General features: G+C 41.9%; 1 protein-coding gene across 1 annotated transcript in view; it reads right to left on the reverse strand.

Annotated features, from left to right (window-relative positions):
* The window catches only part of SHROOM2 (shroom family member 2), a 114,178-nt gene that overhangs the window by 5,242 nt on the left and 92,643 nt on the right, over positions 1 to 16,293 (reverse strand). Inside the window, exons 6-8 of the mRNA XM_088520226.1 lie at positions 9,428 to 10,177; positions 5,148 to 5,693; positions 3,935 to 4,115 (exon numbers count right to left, since the gene is read on the reverse strand). Coding sequence (XP_088376352.1) covers positions 3,935 to 4,115; positions 5,148 to 5,693; positions 9,428 to 10,177 — 1,477 coding nt within the window. The remainder of the gene's footprint in view (positions 1 to 3,934; positions 4,116 to 5,147; positions 5,694 to 9,427; positions 10,178 to 16,293) is intronic.

Genomic DNA, 16,293 nt, shown 5'->3' on the forward strand with positions numbered 1-16,293 from the left:
TATGATACCAACCTCCCTCCGGAAACAGTCCTTCTACTCTCAGGAAATCTGCAGAGTGTCTCCTGCCTTTCTGCCCTTGTGCGAGGAAATCCCAAACCCTGGAGCGCCAAATGGGAACTGGAATCTCCCATGGCCAGAGCAGCTCTGTGCAACGCGGCTCCGACGAAGGAGCACCCCAGCTCCTCGGCACGCTCCTATGCCAGGCAAGCAGCACCGCGCTTGCAGCTTGGCAGCTCAGCTCCACTGTAGCCCCCCTTCCCTTGGACACCCAAAACCTGGCCTAGGAAAAGCATTTCAGATGAGCAGCTGGTGAGGCAGAGCTAGAGCTTATTTCAACTGGTCATCTACCCTGATTTAGCATGAATCCCACCCTAAAAATGCAGCGTTCATTTAAATGCAGATGCCTACTTAGTATTCAACTGATTTCAGGTAAGATTAATTCCCTGAGTGTTTCTCTAATGTCTGCTATTGCAATTTCTAAATGAAAACTGCATAGTAAAAAGCAGTTGTTACTTCACCATATCCTCCATCTTTTAAAAAAAAAATTACTCATGACATTCTTTGGGAACTGTGCTTTCCAAATGCAAATCTGCCTCCACGATTACTGAGAAATACGTTGATTCTTAATCCTGCTCTCAGAGGGTACTGTGCAGTCATTGCCAATTTTAGGGGAGAACAAACAGAAATCTGCCATTTTAACAGAAAGCAACTAACTACTCCCTGAGAACTTAACAGCCTTTTTGAAAGCATAAATTCAAACACATGGATTATCTGGGCTGGTTCTCTTCTTTTTGATTTAATATATTTGGGCCAGGTTAATCTGGATTCGAGTTATCTGTTCGTCTGGGTGTCCAAAAGATTAAAGTAGTAAGCAGTTTTACAGATGCCTGCTTTCCTGACTGATTAATGTGCAGGATTTGATTTTTCCTCCCCGCTCTCTGTGCAAAGGCAGTGCAATTTGGATTATGTAGGTCACACTCCTGTTTCCCTAGACGCCGTGCCGCTTAGCCGCGCTGCTGCTTCGCCGCGTGACGGCAGCGGCGCAGGCGCCTGCTCCGCACCACTGCAGTTTTCGCTTCTGCAGCAGTGCTGTGACTTTCTAGAAAGCAACACAGAACAAAAACCTGCTGCTCAGGATTTACCCATCTGGACTGGCAGTCCAGACCAGCTATCTTGTCTATAGCTACAGAAAAGCTGTTTTTTTGTTTTGTTTTGCTTTTGAAAGAGAGTAGTCTTCTCAGCAGCACCCTGCCTAGAGGCCTGCAGATAGCTGTGGCCAGTCTGAGAAGGCCCCCTGGTAAAGCTGTTCTGAAGATTGCCACAGGCACTAAGAATCGTACAGTCATCATGGACTGCACCTGACCCAGATGCAGCAGCCTCTGGGACTCACCGTGTGGCTGCGCCAACCGGCAGAAACCCCCGCTGCATCTGGGACCCGAGGAGCCCAAATACGGGCACCGAGCAGCTTGGAACGGCCAGGGGAGCGCTCTGTAGCTGGGAAGCTCCACCAGTAAACAAGACACTATAAAGCTGATTTTCTTCTGGAAATACTCGCTGATCTGACTAGCACTGCGCGAGCAGGGAGCCCAGCACAGCGTGTTGCTGCTCGGGGCTGCTCCGTGGCCTTCACCCTGCTCACGGCGCTCCGCTCCCACCTCAGTTCACATCAGGCCCGAGCCGGGGAGAAACACGTCCTCCATAAACACCTGGATCCTGCGGGAGCTGCTGACACTTTCCTAACGGCAACGAGTGCCCTTCCCGTTTGGCTACACGTGGATTTTCCTCGTTACTAAAAACATTTTTGTAGCATCATCAGTATTTGTTCAAATCCAGTATTTTTATAATTACAGTAAACCTACTTTAAACTCAATACACATTCCTGCAGGGAATACAGGGATTGTCCGGAATAATTTAAAATGGATTTTCTGAAGTACATCTACAGGAAATTCCTACACTTATTTCAAATGCATATCATCACTTTTTATCTGCAAAAAGGAGGGAAAAGACAGAAAGAAAAAAACCCATGACACAAGAAATTTCTGGCTTGCGAAGCCTAGAAAAACAAGTATTATCATCATTCCACAGTGAGCTGAAATTAAGATAACTCATAACAGAACTGATCAATTTTTAGGAATCAAGGAACAGGTTCTGGGCATATGTCTCTTCTAAAAAAAAAAAAAAAACAACAACAACAAACACAAACTGTGTTATTGACGTGTTCAGGCCCTTAACATTTCTCTCTTAAACTGCTGCCAGCTAGGTGAAGTAGAGCCAAGTTATATATCCTGATTGCTTTATAGGGATCCTATGACCCACTTACTGCCAGCTATACACGTTCTCTGAGAAGATCTAAGATGAAAGCCCACTGAACTGAGTGCTCACATTTGAGTGCATGAAGAGGAGCCGCAATACGGGTAGGTGCAGAGAAGCTGGGGACACCCTGCTAAAAGCTCTTCATGAAATATTTCTCATTTTACTTGGTTAGTGGTGGAGCAGAGGAATGGAGACAGGGAGAAAGAGCTTGTAAAGGGGAATATGCTTTGTGTCCTTACAGACACCAACACAAATAAATGACATTTTGGCTTATAAAAGTTTTAGTTTGTTGAGCAAAGAAGAAAATTTCAAACTGCGCCCCCGCCTACTCTCTCCATCATTTCCATCACAAGATGGAAAGTAATTGTAGCAGAAACGATGAGTGTGACTCTCTCATATGTGGAACCTGATAAATAGATTCGAAACGCGGCAAAATCCTTAATTTGTCTAAGTAGTGCAGCTGTCAGTGCATGTACTGTGCAACACAGTGAGCAGAGGAACAAGAAAAAATAAAAAAGAAGGAAGATAACACTACAGCCTCCTCAAATTCAGCAGTATCCACTCGTGTTCAAAACACCACTGGAAATCTCTTATGGAATCTCACTCTTAAGACTAAATGTATTTCTAATGGCCAAATTAAAGGGTTTCTGTGAGACTGGGTCACACTGGTGGTTGATTATTAAGCAGAGTTAACATCAATGTAGAAGATTTGCTCAGCGTTGTATTACTTGCTTCTCTGAACAGTTAAACTATCACTTTAATTTAACAAAAGACCATTTCCTTCAGTTTATCAGTACTCGAATAAAATATCTTGTTTTAAATCACCAATGAGATGAGTGGGATGATCTTAATGGAGGGTCGGTGATTTCTCAAATCACAAAAAATATCATTGTCATCATCTTTTATTTTCAGTCCTGGAGTATTATTATGTCGACCTTCAATCATAAATAAAGCACCAAAGGATGGTGATGAGGATATGGACGAACAGGAGTAGAGAAGGCTGCCTCCCTCCTGGTGAATAACTTGCACTGTATCCCCCAAGCTGATTAGCTAGCACATGCCATTACTGCTTCTATTGCTTTGGGAGGTAGCAGGAGTAGAAAGGAAAACAGTTTGTTGCTCAAGAAAGCAGTTAAAAAAAAAGGAATTCCCAGCACTACAAACGCAAATCCATGACCTAAATTTCAAAAATATGGAGCAACTAAAAATGCCATCTGTTAAGAGTGGGATACGTAAGCACTAGTACGTGTTTTGTACATAGCAAGTGAGAAATACACACTAAAGCCTCTCAGATCAAAACCATTATTTTGAAATAAAACCTCGAAACGCCTCCCTACTCCTTCCTAAAAACATGTGTCAAGCCACAAAAAGCATCTAAACTGAAGTTCCTAAATTCACAGCTGGACACTCAGAACACAGAATTAAAACAAAAACAAACAAATGAAAAACAACAACAACAAAAGCCCTCCAAACCTGGAAGACCACACATTTAGGCTGATTTTCCCAGTGGTCCTGGAGGTCCACATCTAGGAGGCTTTTTACTTGGGGATCTTTGAATGGTAGGTTACCGAAGCACACGCCACTTAGAGCATCGCATTACCCATTTAGAAAAGTCTGTTACCTTCTTTTCTGACAAGTCATGATCCAGCTCATCTTCCGAATCATCTTCACTCTGCTGCTGCTGTTGCTGTTCCTGCATGTCCTTCATTTTAATCAGTAATTCTGCCTTCGGCGCAGATGTGCTGTAGTAAGTGGAATTGGTTGTCAGGGATATAGCAGATGGCACATTCTGCTCCTCTTTCCTGATAAAAAGTCGAAACTTTCATTAACTACTTTTACCTTCTAATCACTAAAAAGAAGGAACAACCTGTTAGAGTCATCATTTTGCCTAGTAAACAGGGAATACAAGAGAAAAGAGTTACCTCTGGGAATAGCACATGGCCAAATGTCTGGGGCAGGGAAAGAGGACATTTGGTCACAAAAGCTGATTATCTACAAGGGCAATCAGAAGAAATATGGATAGAGGTCAAAGAAGGACAAGCGGACTTCAGCAGACTTCTACAGGATAAGCAAACACTGACTGTGAAGAAAATTGGTGTGATTTCAGCAGAAGACCACTCACAGCTAAAGCTGAAATAGTAGGGAAAAGCCTTCACCATTACAGTAAGTGAAACACAAGCGAGGCAGCTGGAAACAAAACGTGATGTTCCATTTTAGTAAGCAGTGCAAAGATCTCAGTGGCACTGCCATTGAGAATACAATGAATGAAATACCCTTTCAGGCTGCCAAATGTAGGATACCGCACAGTAATTATCTTTGTGGACACAGAATTACACATGAACTTGCTGAGAAAGCTACAATTTAATTAACGCTCACATCAAGAAAACAAAAGACTTGTAAAACATCAACATAATTTCATTGGATTTTAAATCCTTTTTTTTTTTTAAATTAACAGGAAATGCCTTATGCCCTGTTCAAGTTATCTTCGTACATTTTTGTAACACAATAAAGGCTAAAATATTGCTCTTTCTCTATCCTAGCCTGAGTGAGCTTGCTAAACTACGAATGGGAGAAATAAATCATTCCTTAAGTTCTCATATGAATAATTTTCAGCCAGATCTCAGGTAATTTTTTATATTATAGAATATTGTTCTTTTCCTGATCATTAGTTATATCATTAGTGTTAGTATTAGTGATTGTTATTTTAAAGGAAAACCCTTGGAAAAGCCCCAAATCTAAACAGCATGAAGATCATCTTTAGCCAACTTGGAGTAACAGACATGTTTTGGACAGCAACTTGCAAGGAACCACTGGCCACAGAAACCAATACTCACTTCTCTTCTGAAATTTTCGGAGAAGGAACTTTTGGCAGGAGCTTCCTGCGCTGCTGAGCTTCTTCTAAGAGATGTTCATCTTTGGGGAAGATTCCCACCATCAGGTCCATTGTTGTTTTTATTTTCATGTTAGGATCTAATATATCTGCTAGAGATTTATCTCTTCCCACAATCTCTCTGGCTAGTTCCTCTGATTTCCAGTCTTCAAAAGTCTTCTCTTTGGCCTTTACATAGCTGACTGCTGGGGCTGCAGCGCTGCTGTCCTTCGCGTTGCTCCCGGGTTCTTCAGCTGGTTGGGGGTCAGCTGGTTTGGTTCTGCTCTCTGGCTCTACACCTTGCCTGGTGTAAGCACAGAAGCGTGAATAGGACTGCTCAGAAGTGCTGAGGGTTTTAATCTGGTCCTTTTCCAAGCCACTGGGTAAAGCAGGAGGCTCCATGGTGCTCACAAGGCCTTGCCGACTCTCCTTCTCCGCACTGCTCTCTGAATGAACGATCTTGATGGGAACCATTTTCACCGTAGTATTGTTGTCTATAACTTTCTCAATTCTGAAAAATGAGGAAAATCCTTCTTTAGAAGTGCAAGAACTTTACATCCTAATTCTTATCCACAAATCAGAGAGGAAGCCCAAATACAAAAAAAGTATAAACAGATAAATGATCTATGTAATGGGATGTTCCTTGAATGATATCTCAAGCCCTTAATCTGCATTTTTTCTTTTCTGTCTGAACATTTTAAATACCATTAGTTCTGCATATACATATATAGGTAATGCTAACATCCATCTTGCACAGCCCTCGCCGGACAGGACTTCTCTTTTGTTTTATGAACACAGGGGTCTAAACTCAGCAGCCAGATTCCAGTTTTGAGATGGTGTTGCTGAACACCTCCTACCCCTTTGCTCTTACCCCACAGAAGAAATATGCCTCTGGCTCAACATCATTGTCTCACATGCATCCAACAACAGGCTCATCTTCTGGCCTGACTGCCTGTTTAGCTGCCTGGATGGTTTCTGATGCCCTAGCATCAACTCCTGTTCTTCCAAGGGAAGAGATAATAAACCAGATGGAAACACTCTTCAGTTTAGGACTGTGCTGAAGTACGAGATTAACAGATGATCATATATGGAGAATGTGGAAATCATTCAGAACATAACTAGATAATTTAAAAAAAATCTGTATTTGTAGAATTTCACTCAAGATACGGGAGTTTAGTAAACAGAACTCACTAGTGTCCTTGTTTTCTAGATGAAGGAGGAAAAAATAAAAAATAAAAAAAATCCAAAAGGATGATGTACACAATTTTGCACATTTTTGTTTTCTAGAGGGAATTCTCCCTGCAAAATACAAAGGGACTTCAATAGGTAAACCTATTTAAAGAAGAGGCTAACTTAGATTTTACATTAGACAATAACATGTTAAGAACATCTGTACTGTTTGTTACCATATAAAAAAGTGAAGTCTAGTTTGGTGGCTTTGAGCTTGCAGAACGTTTAAAATTGTCATAATGTGGGTTTGGAAGCTCTGCTGCAAGCAGAGGAATGCTGTCTGCTGTTAAAATATCTGTTTTCCTCTGGCTCGCTCGCTTGTCGCCTTCCAGATAAGTGGCTGAGCCACACTGTGACTCTGCTCCTGTAAGTATGGCTGTGTTATCTAAACTTACTGCACTTCACAGTGAAGAGAAAATCTATTAGACATGACCTCCTTCACTTCTATCTTGCATTTTAAAGGTAAATTTGCTTCTCAGTGTACAGTCTCCAAACAGATGCTCACTTTGCTCCCTCTCCAAGGGCTTTGTGGGAAATGCTTCAGCACTCTTGGGGCCCGAGACAGCTTTTGGGGCAGGTTTTCCAGCCCGTGCTGAATTCCAAACCATGCCGTGGAGCTTCAAGCTCTGAGCCAGGCCGATGGCCCTGAGGAGAAGCGGGGTTTCCACTGGGAACAGGCCCTGGCTTTCGGGACCTGTCTCTGTGACCCCGTGGACACCTATGAGCTCTGGACACCCGCCCGCACCCTCCACGACTCAACAGCTGGATAGCGAGCCCTGTGTCTGAGACTCCAAGTACATCATTCCCTTCCTAGCAAAAGATGTTCCAGATCAAGACAGGCACCGTCAAGGCAGGATTTTGCTCAGAGCAGAGACAGTCCTAGCTCCTTCAGAGATTCCAATTAAACAACCAACATTCCTGTGATTTCCTAAGGTTTTACAACTGCGGAGCTATGGCACAAAGCTTTAATTTGCAGCAACTCTGTTTGTGGCTACTATGAAGCTTTAGTCCAACCACGAGCCCAGTTATCCTTCACTTGAGTGTATTTACTGAAAATCTCTTGAAGTACCTCTAATGATATACACTCTTCATCTTTATTACTACTAAAGATCCTTCTGCCCTGGAAATAGCTGGGTTTTTTACCATCACCCATATTTCTCCACACTACCTAAAATGTTGCAGGAAAACCTTGCACACTTGCTTGGTTTATCAACAAGATATAATCCTCAAAGAAGAGTAAACGGGGGCATACTGACAACATTAACCATTAACTGCCTACACCATGCGAACTGGCATGTCTGAAAGCTCACAGGCAAGAAGGCAGTAACAAATAATAACTCAAATCTAATTCATTATTACCATACATTTGCTTGACATATTTTACTCATATGAAATAAACACCACAGCACTTTGCAGATAGTCTACCTGAGTCTCCATTTTTGCAATACCTTTTTTATTAGATAATTACTAAGCGAGAACAATAAATTGCACACAAACAAAAAAACTGTTTGTGTACAAGATTTTAACACGTTAATGTAAGATATGCAGGGTAAGTGCCTCACTTTACTTTCAAAATACCACTCAGATATGAGCCTATAATCAGGTGCACCTCAGTGCACATTTTGACATTAAAGCTTAGTAAAAAGGAAGGCCAAATTCAATTATATTTCTGTGAATCCTTAATATCTATTCATAAAGCAGTAAATTAAGGAAGTCATTACTGTCATCTACCTTTGTGCATACATGCTAGAGATCACATGCCATATTGCACTTTTGATAGTAAATGGCACTAATTTTGCTTTCTCTTCAGAACACTGTAGGATGAAATTTCACTGTTTCCTCCTCTCACAGCAGAAGGGACATCAAGACACGTTTAAGATGCACAAACTAAATTAAGTCAAATTTATGTACCTTTTCCTGCCTCCCCAGAACTTTGAACTTCAACTCAGGGCCTCTAGTTCTTTATTGAGGCAATTTATCTAAACTGCCTCTTTATTGAGGCAAAAATAAACCAAGAATCAGTGTTAACTTCAAGAGACTCGTTAAAAACAAGTTAAGAATTGTTTTGACACTTGAAGTATCCAGAAAGAAATACTGATTTATGCTTGCTATGTCAAAAGGCACATGGGAAAGCAGCATGACTGAGTCTATTCAACTATTCACGTTACAGCAGAGAAAAGCAATTTCATCTACTTTTGCTAAGAAAAGAAACCTCCATTGATTTTCATTCTTTAACCATGAATTGCAGCACTGTAGGACTTATGAAAACGAATGTTCCTGAACTTCCTGCAATAGCTTATCATCTTGCAGGAGGATAACCTATGACATTTGCAGCATATGGTAGAGACAGAAATCTATTGACTTTATTCAGTTTGTCTAATTCTGCGTTTATCCAGCCTGAGAAAGGGCTGACGTCCTCTTGCTGAATCCTCAACCCATTTCAACATAAATAGCCCTGCGGAGTCCTGAGCATCCAGTGATGCCGGTATGATGCCAAATTCCATCATAAAAGGAACATGAAAACAGTCGTAATTTGGCAGCAGGCCTTACTGTGTGAGCTTCTGAAACAGCTGTTCTGGCAATGGAAACAGCCTCCCTTACAGTATTTGCTTTGCCCCTACTCTGCTATGTGCAACTGTGGTATGGAAAATGATGACTGAAAGGGAATCTCCTAACTTAGCCTGGATTTACAATAGATAACCAATTTTAATGCATCCCTTTCATTTTCCACTATCTATTAGCTACTAGCATCGGAGCAGCAACCCTTGTTATTCAGCATCAGTCAACTAAAGAAACCACAGACCAGCTGAGGGCTTCTAATGGTATCAACTAGAATTTCTTTATAAGGAAAAAATCTTATTAATGTCCTTTAGGTCCCTTTAGGACATGCTGAAAAGGCTTGCAGTTAATGAGCCCAACCGATGTGCTTTTGGTAAAGAAACAGAACAAGCAACCTTACTAAGGAAGAATGGGCACAGAGGCTTACTAAAACAGCACAGGAGTTGTGTCTGATACCTGGCAGGGTTCTCATCCTGTACAGACACAGGGGGTTTATCAGTGAGCTTCTGTGGCGCAAACTGAGGCGAAGGGGACCTTGATGTTTCCATCTCTGGTTTTTGAAGGTAACGATACTTGGACAATAACACAGGCTCCGACTTAAGGTGTGTTTTCTCTTCTAAGTGCTGGTAAACATTCTCCGTGGACGACGCTTGCTGGAGCTCCCGCAGTTTTAGTTTTCCATTGGGAGCCGCAGTGCTCTGCGGGAGCGATGAGCGGCTGGCAAATCCTTCAGCAGAGCTGGGGGAAGAGGACGGAATGGGCTGGCTGGGAGCTACCAGCAAGGACTCGGAGGAGCTGCCGAGCGACGGCGCAGAATTATCCGGTCGCCTGTATTTATCTCTTTTTGGCGGGGGTGGCCTCTGAGGAGCAGGTCCACGTTTCTTGTTCAGCTGCGTCGGCTCTGCTCTGTGGTTTTCCTCTCCTTTGCCCTGTGGCAGACAGGAGCGGTTCTCAGTCAAGGTCTGTGGCTCAGAGCACGCGAGAAGAGGCAAACTGCAATCCTTGCTCTTCTCATTCACGTTTTCCTGAGAGTATCTGTAATCACTGGGCAAAGTCCCAGATCTCCCCCGGCTTTCGTGAGACAAAACCGTAGGCTCTCCTGCATGCGATGCTCTGACAGATGCTTTCCACTTGTTGCCTAAATTCTGGTCCAGCTGATCCCTTTCCTCCTGTGGGTTTTCCCTCAGGGTCCCTTTATCAGTTTGCCTACAGAGAAGAAAACATCATTATTATGCTGCTATTTTATTTCCTTCTATATGAGGCCACAGATGATCTAGGAAGCCTGAACACTGAGATTACATCAAACATTTAACACCGACTCATCCAGTGTACAGTAACTATATAGCATGAAAACATTCCCTCATGTATACACATACGCTGTGTACCTAATCTAATGTGATGAGTCAAAGCACAACGTCAGGCTAAATTAGGGTAAGCAGACTCATAAGATGCGACAAAACCTTCAGTTAACCTGAGGCGCTGCTGTGTACATGGCATATCTACACACATAAAATCTGAAGCACTAATGTATGTGGCATAGCCAAATGTGCAAATGGTTTTTTTTTCTATTTTGGTATAAAACAAAACCCTCCTGAGGAGAGGAACTGTATACTAAAGCTTAATTCGATTTTTGTTTAGAATCAGCAGTTTCTTTTGTACGTTCAAAACAGAGACTTTAATGTAATTTCAAGTGTAAATTGAATGCAAATCATTTTAAATATGAATTTGGAGGTGTGAATTTTTAGGTATGCATAACTGGTTAGACATGAAATGAGTGTGAAGAAAAACATGGTTACTGAAGCTAAAAAATGGGAAAATCCAGAACTCTGAAAAGGAGAAAAAAAGCAAGCATAGTATTTTCTACTCAGGCTATTTTGAATTTGATTTTTTTTTTATCCTGTCACCATAACTGACAAGTAATGGCCAGAAAGGTCTCATCTTGCATAGAAATATTTTCATTTTCATTCCAGTTGTACACCCTGTTTCTTCAGTCAAGATATGGAATCAGGCTGGTGGATTCATGTTCAACTCAGGCTGGTGCTTCATTGCCAGAAATATAGTTGATTTGGGCTCACTCATGGAAGAAAAATGGGGAAAGAAACACAAGGTAGGAAAAATGCACCTCTGGAGCCCTGAAAGAAGGTGGGTTTGCTCTCTGCATAAAGGAGGATGAGGAGACACTGTGAGCTTAGAAAAGAAGCTACAACAGAAAAGCAAAGAGCTGCAGAGAACATTTGTGCTACTAGCAGCTTTGGGTTCTACATTCTGAAATAAAAATCCTTAAGACTTGCTTTGTGCGAGTTTTCTCTCAATGGGACTGTGAAAGGGCCTTTCCAGAATAGTTTTAAAGGAAGGTTTATTAGAATTTCTAATACAATACAAACAGGTTATTGACCTTACTGCACCAGTTTTCAGAGTACCTCGGTAGGTGGTTAACATCGATATGTATGAAAACTAAACTTGGGACAGAAGCACCTAAACCAAGTAATAGGCTTGGTTTAAAAATGCATAGCTATATACATGATGCATTACTGTTTTAATTAAAATTTAAAAAATCTTTAAAATGAAGTACTATGGAAGATAACTGATTGACTGTGGATTCTATTTTCATACCTATATGCCCCAATTACATTCAAAATCATTTTTGTTCAGTCTACGGATATGTCATGTTTTAGCAATTGAAGAAAAAAATCTAAGAAATCTGGACATTGTTGCTAAGCTGCTGGAGATGGGAAGGTTTTAATAATCATACTTTACACTGCTTTTTGTAGGCCAGTAATAGTGTTGTACTTCCAAAGGAGATGGCTTTCTCCCCAAATTCCTGATTAGTCACATGCAATCTCTCTCACGTGTTAAATTTAAAATTTCTTTTTAAAATATAATTTTTCAAGCTAACGCAAATAGGTAGCTGAATTTAGTCTAAGCTCAGTTGTTTTGGCTAAAAGCAGTTGGTTGTAATTTCAGAGTCAACCCTGTTTTACAAAACAGGGCATCTACTGATGCCCATTTTAAAATCAGACTAAGGATAATTCACTTAAATAAAAACGACTCCAGACCAGAAGGATTAGGGTCCAAGCCTTGCCAATGCCTTTCAGGTTGGGTTATATGGAATCACTAGAGTTAAGTGGTCCCCTTCGTGAGTTTAATGGAAGCTGCCTCCACTCATTTTAATGGAAGCGTTTACTAAGTGAAGACCGCAGGCCTAAGTATGAAACACTGCGTTTCAACCACAGCTTTTCATTGTGTAGATAGCCCATGCACAGCACGCTTTCCTCCCGGTTAACTCATGCCACGACACTCCCGGTGCCTCGCTCCCCGTCTCCGCGCCTGTGAGGCCCAGCACGGCGTGCGCAACGGCCGCCCGTCGGGGCGAGGCCTTGGCGGCAGCGGCGCAAGGGCACCGGCCGCACGCGCCGCCTCAGGCGGCCTGCGAGGAGCACGCGGAGCTCGGCGTGCACCGGGGAGCCAACACGACAGGGCACACGGGCGGCCGGACAGGCTAACGCATCCAAAGCATACCGGTGGTTCGGGAAGCCCAACCAAATTGGTTAAATATCTGTGGCCCTGACTCAGAAATGAAGGAGGCTTTGGTAGTGCTGCCACCTTCCAGAATACAGTGGAAGGAAATAAACAGCCACAGCATGGATGGATTTAGGAATATTGCACTTGCAAACACAGAGGTAACATTCAAGGGATATTACATACGTGTTTTCACACAGTATCCACAAAACTAACGAAACATTTTGCGATGCCACAGAAAACAAGTCTCAGAAAAGGTGGCTGGCTGCATTCAGCACCTGGGCTAGTTTACATTCAGTGTGGATGGGTCCGCATGCAAAACATGCTGATCACGTTACTTGGAGAGATTTGAGCTTACTGTTCGGAAAGGAGGAAAGGAAAGAAAGCTTCAAGCGCCAGCAGAGCACAGCAGCACCAACCTGCAAAGGCGTTACATTATTGTCAATACTAGGAAGCCAACTGAGCTACTTCCAAATAATGTTGGTGCTTCATGAAACAATGCGGGCAAAATACAGGTGTTTCAGAAAGGAGGCCCTCAGAATTAGGCAAAGGAAACATTAACTCGTCAGTGAAAACAGCCCACCAGCTATAAGTAAAATGCCACAAAGTGAGAGAGGCCGGAACAGTTTAAAAGCATCCAACAACACGACTTTTTATATTGCCACCACTTTCATGCTAGATGACAACAGAATCCAGTAAATCACCTTTCTGGTTTCCCTTTTAGGTCAAAAACTTTAAATTCTAAGTTATTTTCAAGCCCCAACCTGCCACATCCCCGTCCCCACCGTGTAACACCACAGTTAACTAAACAAAAGAGCCTTTGGGATGCAAAGAAAATGGGAAAACGTCACATCACATGGCCCATCTTCGACATGAACCAACATGGAGCTGTCACACTTTTTATACTGCGCACCTAGTCTGAACTGTAAAACATTATATCAGTAAGAGTGAGTCTGACATGGGCAGCTAGCATGAGCCTCTCCTAATTACACCAGCTTTCTGTATTTGTAAGGAATCGAGGAAACTAGCAGCCTTCATAACTTTAAAAAAGAAAAAGAAAAAAAACCCCAAAACCCCAAAATATGCTTCTAACTGAAAAAGGAAGGAATTGTTTCATTATAAAAAAGTCCTCCTGATTTTCAAAAACCTCTCTCTTACAACAGGGCTGGTGACTTCTGAATAATCTATGCAAAGTGTGTAAGGGGCTACGCAGTCACCAGCCCACTGAGTTAAGAGGGATTTTTTTTTTCCTTTGTGGTTTCCCATTTCAAACAAGAGTCACAGCCTCTAAATAGCATAATGAAACATATCTCCATAAGGGTGCCAGTGTGTATCTCAGTAATACCATTAAAGAATTTTTACCCGGGTGGAAAAATACACCCCACAGTTTCCTTTCAGCTCCGTTAGCTCTAGGCATGTGCACAGTGAAATGTCAAAGCCAAATTATTCTAAACAAGGAAAAACAGACCAATCTCCTGCTCAATTCTGGCCCCTCAAAACAAGAATAAAACAACAGAATATTCTAACAATCCAGAAAGAGGAGACAATGGCTTAAGCTATTAACAATACATCTTTTTTTTTTTTCCTCATTTGATGGAATCCTGTCAGTGGGTCAATGAGCCATTACCAAAATGAATCATTAGGTATAGATAGCTATCCAAAGGATAACATTTTTAGCTGCCAAAAAAACCCAGCCTCCAAACTACTTCCTGCTTTTGTCTCACACTGAAAGCTTTGACTAAAACTGGATATAAAGATAGGGTGATTTGACTGAATGTCATATTCCACTAACTGAAAGCAATTTCAATCAATTCAAGCTGTCCAATTTTTAATCTTCTTTACAGTTTCCAAAGATATTCCAGGTCAAATTTTCAAAACCTGGACAATATAACCTTCACAAAAATGTATTAGCTAACTCTTATTTTATTTTTTAAATTGACTAATACATTATACATTAAAAAAAAATAAAAGCTCATTGTTGGTTAAAAGGCCTCAAATGCACGTGAAAATTTTACCATGAGACATAAGCATGGTTATGTGCGCTCCACTAACATACTGGCAAAAGAGAGCAAAGGGAGACGCTGTTTCTGTTTTAACATGAGATCCTTCTAAAATATTACAAGCTATACTGGAAAAGGGCCTTCATACCTGAATAAGAATTTTTCACAAGAGCATCCCTACAATAGCAAACTCACTATCAAGGCCAGTTTTATGATCTCTTTAAGCTGATCAAACGCAAACTTTTTGTCAAAAGAGGCACTCTCATTCTTACCACACTCAGACTACATATTCTTGCCATCTCCATTGGATTAGCAGTAGAAATTGTGCAGTCCCAGAATTTAAAACTGGATCAAGGAACTGACCTGTCTCAAAACAAATAATTACATGGCTTAAAGCAGTTGTGAAGCACAGTCTTTGCTTGCGCCAAAACCCTGTTTGCAGTCAAAGCCCTTTTCTATATGCTACTTTCCAGCCATAGACTTTTTGTGCTGAAACTATGTTTTCATTGTGTATTCGTGTAGTGCTTGGACAGCGGGATCCAAAAGCACTTCTGCAGCAGCCTGCAAACAAAGAGCAGCTTCTTCCAGCTAGTACAGTGCTGCTTGAGACCATAACAGGATGCTACAGAGTTGGAACAGGATGCAAAGGGTAAGGCTCAATTTGAGATCTAGGAAGAACATAGGGATCTGCATGTGAGCCAGAAATACATTTTAATTGATGTTGGTCCAGTCAGCTCAACATAGGGATTCAGCTGATCCCAAAGTAGACTCTATAGTGGGTCAGACAAATCCTGGTTTGGTTTCACTGCCTGTATAGACGAGGGGATCAATTTACCTCCTTCAGCATCGGTGTCTTATGCTCTTTGAGGCACGTTAGAGACTGAGACACCAGTTACCCTTAGGGCTGGCAGCCAGGAAGTGAGCGGGGCACCCTTGGCTCTCTCACAGGGCACTGATGTTTAACCCACAGAATCAGGTCCAAGATCTCTGTGAACTGTCTCCGGATCAGGCACCGCACTTGCCTGCTGACTCCTACTTTCATTAGGAGCCTGGACCTTAACATAATCCCACATGCTTTTTCTTCCAGAGGCCCCAGGACTCCTAAGGCTTTGAAACCATCAGATTAGTTTTACTACTGCAACCCTAGAGAGACACTGACACCAGACCATCACAATCCGGACATCCAAAACAAGCACAGTTTTATTACCGGTGGTGCATTTTTCTGATGAATATAGTATTTGCTATCACTGTTGACTCGGTGTAGCATGCACTATGAAATATATGGAATATTTAGTGGCTTGGGGAGTATAAAGCATATTACAAAGACACTAAATCGGAACTCGGAGTACAAAGCTATTTGAAGACCTTTGAAGACAATTTCTCTGAATAAAGACCAATGTAATCACCGTGATGATTATACCGTAATGGTCACGCCGGGAAGCTGGCACAGAGCATCAATCACGGTGGAGAAGCAGAGCTGTTCGCCTTGCTCTGCAGAAATGATGACAGCCAGCACCCCAGAAACACGCATCTTGAAACCAGTGCATGTGTTAGCATGAAGACAACAATGAATGCTCACCTCTCAAAAACAGAAAGCAAAGTAGCCCGGGTACAGTAATGATACAAGTCTTAGCTTTCCCAATTTTGTTTTTCATGTCTGTTAGCATTATCTGCGGGGGTAGCTGTTTAGCCAATCACATTAAATACAGGAGAGTCGATGGATCCAATGTGATAAAAAAATGCTACTTTAGCTTAAAAATTCCTGCATAATCACCTGGTTTTATCACAGAATTAAATACAATA

Source organism: Tinamus guttatus, unplaced genomic scaffold (genome assembly GCF_059628265.1).
Source record: "Tinamus guttatus ecotype Peru unplaced genomic scaffold, ASM5962826v1 Tinamus_guttatus_pri_ptg000083l, whole genome shotgun sequence".
In the NCBI taxonomy this organism is placed as follows: domain Eukaryota; kingdom Metazoa; phylum Chordata; class Aves; order Tinamiformes; family Tinamidae; genus Tinamus; species Tinamus guttatus.